Source organism: Coprinopsis cinerea (assembly GCF_000182895.1).
Source record: "Coprinopsis cinerea okayama7#130 chromosome Unknown cont3.45, whole genome shotgun sequence".
In the NCBI taxonomy this organism is placed as follows: domain Eukaryota; kingdom Fungi; phylum Basidiomycota; class Agaricomycetes; order Agaricales; family Psathyrellaceae; genus Coprinopsis; species Coprinopsis cinerea.
In genome coordinates, this window is record NW_003307500.1 from 1 (window position 1) to 6,415 (window position 6,415).

At 52.0% G+C, this 6,415-nt stretch overlaps 4 protein-coding genes across 4 annotated transcripts; all 4 read right to left on the reverse strand.

Moving 5' to 3' along the window:
- Positions 1–281: 281 nt before the first annotated feature.
- Positions 282–1,614, reverse strand: CC1G_13372 (hypothetical protein; the record flags this gene model as incomplete). The annotated part of the gene is made up of 2 exons (XM_001841544.2): positions 282–538; positions 600–1,614. The coding sequence occupies 2 exons, from the start codon at positions 1,612–1,614 to the stop codon at positions 282–284; spliced, it is 1,272 nt and encodes a 423-aa protein (XP_001841596.2).
- Positions 1,615–2,252: 638 nt separating this feature from the next.
- Positions 2,253–3,395, reverse strand: CC1G_15821 (glutathione S-transferase; the record flags this gene model as incomplete). The annotated part of the gene is made up of 6 exons (XM_002909976.1): positions 3,293–3,395; positions 2,998–3,160; positions 2,847–2,924; positions 2,621–2,787; positions 2,375–2,560; positions 2,253–2,297 (listed from the first exon to the last, which is right to left on the reverse strand). The coding sequence occupies exons 1-6, from the start codon at positions 3,362–3,364 to the stop codon at positions 2,253–2,255; spliced, it is 711 nt and encodes a 236-aa protein (XP_002910022.1). The 5' UTR covers positions 3,365–3,395.
- Positions 3,396–3,949: 554 nt separating this feature from the next.
- On the reverse strand, positions 3,950–4,921 carry CC1G_15822 (glutathione S transferase; the record flags this gene model as incomplete). The annotated part of the gene is made up of 5 exons (XM_002909977.1): positions 3,950–4,162; positions 4,245–4,411; positions 4,478–4,555; positions 4,613–4,766; positions 4,826–4,921. 5 exons carry the CDS (start codon positions 4,919–4,921, stop codon positions 3,950–3,952), a joined length of 708 nt encoding a protein of 235 aa, XP_002910023.1.
- Positions 4,922–5,552: 631 nt separating this feature from the next.
- CC1G_13374 (hypothetical protein) lies at positions 5,553–6,098 on the reverse strand (the record flags this gene model as incomplete). The annotated part of the gene is made up of 1 exon (XM_001841546.2): positions 5,553–6,098. The coding sequence occupies one exon, from the start codon at positions 6,096–6,098 to the stop codon at positions 5,553–5,555; it is 546 nt and encodes a 181-aa protein (XP_001841598.2).
- Between the last annotated feature and the right edge of the window lie 317 nt (positions 6,099–6,415).

Below are 6,415 nucleotides of genomic sequence, written 5' to 3' on the forward strand. Positions count from 1 at the left end.
GTTGTACAGATCATCCATGAAAGTGGAGAAATCCCATGCACGAGGATTGGCCGATACCCGCGAAATGAAGAAGTCATGCGCCTTCCCATCTAGGAACGGGGCGATAACCTCGACTTGATCCTCAGGGGGAACACGACCTCTACGGATGTAGGTGGTGCATTCAGACCTGAAGCGCTGGTACTTGTTGATATCCTCCTGTCCCTTGTAAGTCTTGGGACTTGTGGGTGGGATAATAGGTCTCCGTGGGTACATGTAATCATCATGCTCATCGTAGCGAGGCCTCATAGGCCCTCGACGATGAGGTCGCCGATAATTCCGATCGTCCTCGTAATAGTCATCGTCATCCCCACCTCCGTATGGGTCATCATCTTCCGGATAACCCGGGCCACCACGGGGAGGAGGCCGCCTAGGAGGAGGCTGTTGAGGTGGTTGACGAGAGGGGTTACGAGAAGGGATCGGTGCACGACGGTAATACTCATCATGATTATCGTATCCCATCTCTCGATGGTAAGGAGGGTTCGGAGGTCGTCGAGGGGGACTATCCTCGCGATCATGGTAGTAGTAATCACGATCACGGCGTTCCCGCTCTCTGAGCCTACCCAAAATGCTATTGGGGGGTATCTGGTCAATTGGGGTACTATCTCGACCCTGACCCAAGCGACTACGATGAGACGGCTGTTCACTGGGCAGGCGACGTGGTGGAGGATCATCAGGATCCTCGTCCCCATCACCCGGATGACCTTGATAGCCACGAGGGCGGCTGCCAGAGGCAACTGGTCCTCGTCTATCCTGGTCACGATGACCCCGGTGTTCTGCCAGACTCTCATGCACTGCGCGTTGGAAGTCCAACTCGGCCTCATCCTCATCAAGATGGGCATTGCCCCAGTTACGGGGATCAGGTCCCTTACCTTTATCTCTTCGAGGGCGATCCTCATCGGAAGATTGGGGTTCGGTATCACGGGCATGTTGACGAGAAGACCGTACATTTTCGTATCTACGGACAATGGTGGCACGTTGGACAGAGGTGAGGTTGCGCTCGGCCTCGTCAACGGCGGGGTCTCGTCTATCAACACGATCATCTTCCGGTTCGGCGGCGACAGGAAGCGCCGAGAACACAGGAAGTCTCAAGTACCGGTTCTGGTTGATGAACCGGACTCGTCCATCAACGCTTTGCAGCGCTGATTCAAGGGAGGCGGATCGTCGAAGGGGTATGGTAGCCCAATCGTCGACCGCAGTCCCATCCAATCTGGAGCTGCGACCATCCGCAATGGTCGCCTCCATCTCACCGGACCTAGGACCTTCGTCCCGCCGTTCCAATGCCATAACAGGCTCTCGAGGCGACTCACGAGGACGAACTTGTTCGTCCTCGTGGACCGAGTCAGCAGCCATCAACGGGGTCGATGGTTGTGACGGCGGCGTAGCCGCGACGTCCGCATAAGTGCGACGTCCAGGGGTGGAAGGGGTGCTGGGAGGGGATGCGCCGTCAACAGCGATGGCGGACGCATCCACGGGGTCGAGGTCGGGTGTCGATGTCGCCGGAGATCGGTTAGCTAGACCAATCTGGGCCGCAGCCTGAGTCTGGCTGCGGGTACGGAGACGGGTGATAGTGGCCATGTCGGTTTCGCGCGTACGTCGTGAGTCTAGAGGACTCGGGTATCGGTTTTCAGGGGTTGGGTTGTCGCCGAGAGGTTGGGTGTCGGGTGATCAGGCCGAGTCCAAAAATCGGGACAGTGGGGAGCGAAAAAAGGAGAAAAAGAGAAAAAGATAAGAAGATTAAGTTTTAGAAGAAGAAGAGAGGGGGTCGGTGTCTGCTAGGTAGCCTAGTACTCAGTCAGCGAGAGAGTCGCTGTCGCTGAGATTTTTCGGAAGTTGTCGGAAGTCGCCAGAAAATTTTCTGTAGGTTGTCGAAGTCGCAATAGACGTTGTTTCGTCAAAAAATATGTGACGAAAGGGCCCGGCGTGGCTGTTAGGCGTCGTCGGGGTAGTTTCGGCACACGGTGAGCTCAACACACGCAGAGTGACGGTTTAACGTGGTGGTGGATTGAACTAGAGAATCGGTCTGCGACTACGACAAATGTCTGGACGTAATCTAAAGGTAATAGCAAATAGGTACAAACAGAAAGATAACGAATGGATAAGATAAGAAAAGAATCAAACGGGAAGGAAAGAGTCCGTGACGCTACACGGATTCTCCTCGTTATTAGATATTACTATTACGTTATCGTTATCTCTAGCGATGTAACCAGTCGAGTTTATTCTTGGAAGACTAGCGCATAGTCTCCACCTTTCTCGAGTACCTGGCCCGGGAGAAACACGCTCAGTCACGAACGGCCAGGCATACCGAAAAATACCCTAGCTTGGAATAGATACTCACCCGCTTATAAGCCTCCCGACTCTGTACCCTCTTGACGTACTCTTTCGTCAGTTTCCCCGTGTACTCTGGGGCACGCTGGACAAATACTTCGAGCGTGAAGGAAAGAATGAAGTCTGCTGAAGTGGGATGAGCCAGTCCAGCGAACCACCCTCCCTTGGAAGCGACTTGTTCGAGACGAGATTCAATCTACCAATAGAAAGGGTAGGTCAGAAGGCCTTTCGAAGAGAGTGAAGGCCGAATACTCACCAATCTCCCATGCTTCTCCAACTCAGGAGCGATTAAGTTCTGGTCCACCTTCGTGAATAGACCTTTGGCTATAGGTCGGATGAAAAAGGGAGCACGAGTTGGGATTATCCGGTAAATGAAGCGCCTGGTGAGGAGCGGTTGGAGGGAGCCTTCCGAGTAGTGTGACCCTATGAGTGATTGACGATGATATTAAAAGGATACGCTGGGAGAAGATAAAAGGACGTACAGTAGAGATTGTCGACCCATGCTGAAAAACTTTCGTCGACGCCAAACTTCTCTTTCCCATATCGATTGACCAGGTATTCTGAAACGACGGGGCAGAGGTAGCAGAGATTAGGTTTTCATGATGGGAAGGAAACAGGCCTGAGGCGACTCACCGACAATAGCCCCGCTTTCAGCTAGCACCAACCTCTCGCTGCCTTGTCCGTCCGTCAAAACAGGTGACTTTCCAAGTGGGTGAACTTCGAGCAACTCCTTAGGCGCGAGTTTCTCTGGCGTGCGTCTGTACACTTTGAGTGTGTAAGGGACCTCAAGCTCCTCCTAAAGGGCGTCAAACGCGGGCGTTAGAACCAATCATGGATGCACACTGCTGTGGCGAGCAATTGAGCAGGAGCTCGAAAGCGACAGTGTAGCAAGAATAGACGCCAGAATACGGATAGGGATACGACGTACCAAAAGCCATAGAATTCGCTGAGACCTTGAGTTTTCGAGATGGTGCAAGGTGATTGAAGGCTGGCTAGTCATTTCTGATCGAGGTTCGAGGAGTAAGGGAAAGGATACAGGGTCTCCGCATCAGAGGTTTCAAGGTGCGAGAATGGAATCAAAGCTATTTATATCTTTCGCACTCAGCCAGGAACGTAGACCTTTGGGTATACCGTACCCGCATGGCGTAATCAGCCTCACATAACTTCAGTGTTCACAATGTACATATATACGCCCACAGAAATGAATGATAAGCATCTTACCTGCAAGCGCGCTGTGCGTAGCCCCCAAGTGGGATCCTCAGCCCTGTATCGGGTGCTACGCAACCGGTCACATTCACAAAGACGACGGAGGAGATGCATGCGTGAGGCTGTGAGCTTACAAAGGCGAGGAAGGGAACGAGGAGGCGGACATAATTAAATGAATCCATTTAAGTATGACGTCAGAGACTGGTTGGGATACAGTACGCGTTACAGTTTCCCCAATGCATACTCGCCTCCTTTCTCGAGAACCTGTATTTGTGGAAAAATCATTGATCAGATTCAGTACCCGCAACTCGTCCAAGCTGACTCGAAATAGCAAGGAATAGGAAACCAGTGCTATACACCAAAGGCGACGATCCCCATCCTAAATGGAATCAAAGATGGAACTCACCCGTTGGTAGGCAGCACTCGACTTGATCTTCTCGACGTACTGTTTCGTCTTCGGACCTGCGTACTCGGGTGCGGCGAGGGTGAAGACTTCCAGCGTGAAAGATAGGATGAAATCCGAGGATGTAGGGTGCGATTGCCCAGCTAGCCATCCTCCCGTTGAGCTAACTTCCTCGAGTCTCGATTCGATCTAGCCGTTGGAAGAGGAACATAGGGAGCGTCGACGTCAGGAAGGTGTTCAATAGATGCACTCTAGAGTTCTAGAAACCCACCAGCTTCCCGTGTTTCTCGAGTTCTGGCGCAATGAGGACGGAATCCAAGTTGTTGAACAGGAGACGCGCGACCGGTCGGATTAAGAATGGCGTTCTATCTGGTACGATTTTGTAGATGAATCGTCTCGTGAGGAGAGGTTGTAGTGATCCTTCCGAGTAGTGGGCCCCTATTTTGTGGTTGAATGGACATTCGTCAGCTTTATTGGAGAGGAACGAGGTGGAAATTGACGCACAGTACATATTCTCAACCCAAGCATCTGAATTTTCGTCCAACCCGAACTTGTCCTTCCCGTATCGACTGATTAGATACTCTATGGGTCTTGTGGTGAGTCTATTCTACCAGGGAAATGTATGAAGGTGGAACGTACCGACGATAGCCCCACTCTCCGCCAAGGTCAACTTGGGCCCATCGGTTAGGACGGGTGACTTCCCCAGAGGATGAACGTCGAAAAGCTCTTTTGGCGCCCGTTTCTCCGGCGTACGCTTGTAGATTTTGAGGTCGTAGGGTACCCCCAGCTCTTCCTAAAGACGAGCAGCGTGTTTCAAAGGGAAGGCTACGGGAGACTGCAGACGGTGCTTACGAGAAGCCAAAGAATGCGCTGAGAACGCGAGTTTTCGAGGTGGTGGAGGGTAAGGGTAGGTGCTGTCGCGCTGGACGATTGCTGTTCGAAGGACATTGTCTAGTCTTGGATCTGTGAGGTTACAGATATGGTTCGTCGACGCCAACGTCGAGCTTTATAGGCAGTACTTCACGGTCTCTTTACAACCTATTAATAGAGTAAGGAAATAGATATGGCGCCGGAGCGGAGAGTATCCCGGTGGGTTGACTGCTGAGTGACCTCGATTGAGCTTGATTAAGCATTGAATGGGGTGGGAAGCCATGTTCAGGAAGCTTATTCAACGCGATAATCACGTTGATAGGGGAGGGGTGTTTTTACCGGCGCTTCAGTCACCGGTGAATGATATTGCACCACGCTGTGAGTCTCGTAGAGACGCAGGGTGCGCGTGAGATGGGTTCTCAATTGGAGATCGAACGTGAGGGAGTTCGGGGGAAGGTTTTGTTCCGAATGTGAGGTCTGGTACGTACGGAGTATGGTTATACTGATTCTTGACATAGGTTACATGTACATGACAGGGGTGGATACACTCAGAATCTCCACGTTGTTTTATGCGGTTACTAGAGTTCGCGGGATACGATATGAAATATGTTGGTGAGTTCTTCCTTAATAGTACACGCAATCAGCTTATGATTACGACTGATCACTTTCGAATAGGCGCTCGTACCGTCACGCATATGATCACATCTCACTAGCAGGGGAAGTTCCCCCAACCAGCGATGCGAAGGTCCAACGGAACACCAGATCCACTAGTCGGACTTGTACCCATGACGATGTTCGTCCCACCCAAGCACAGCGGCTCTCTACAGCACACAGTGAGCACGCCCAGCGCACCGAGGCCAATGGCGTTGTCGGTGACGATAGCGGCTTGGTTGGCGCTGTTGCGCACGCAGATGGTGAAGTATTCGACGACTTCGTAAGCCCATCTGTATCCTGGCGTCATGAGGGTTGTTCGGTCGTGGCGTGCGATGTCGAGGGAAATCCGTGTAGCGTCTGAGGTTGAGAATGGTGTTGTCCCGCCCGGCGCATGTTGCGTTTGTGATGGAGATGGGAGAGTCTTCGTTTGTGGAGAGACTGGGAGTGGATGGGTAGGCGAGGTAGGTGGGGAAGAGAGTGAAGAGGGGGAGGTATGAGAATCGCATCGTTGACTTGACTGAATGAGGAAGAAACCGCAACAAGCATTCTGGTCGTCTGTGGTCAGGTTTATGTAGACATGATTCGCGGAAGCCCTTGACATGATCGTTGGCTTGTGAAGGACGGGAGATGCAGTATGAGGGCGTTGATAGAAGGGGTTCTCCAGATTTATATGATATATCATGATTCTCCAGTCAATAACAGTTTTCACTGAGAACCATTGCACTAAAGAGTTCGGGAGAAGCCATTCTTGGAACACGGCAATCGCACTCTCGACGAGGTAAACGAGGCTGTGCGCATTTCCTTTGGACGACTCTAGCATACATTCTCGCCGATAGCCCCAACCCACACTTCCAAGGGAACATCCCCGTCTCCACCTCTCGCTAAAAAACTGTCTCTCCCACCCATACACCCACCGTC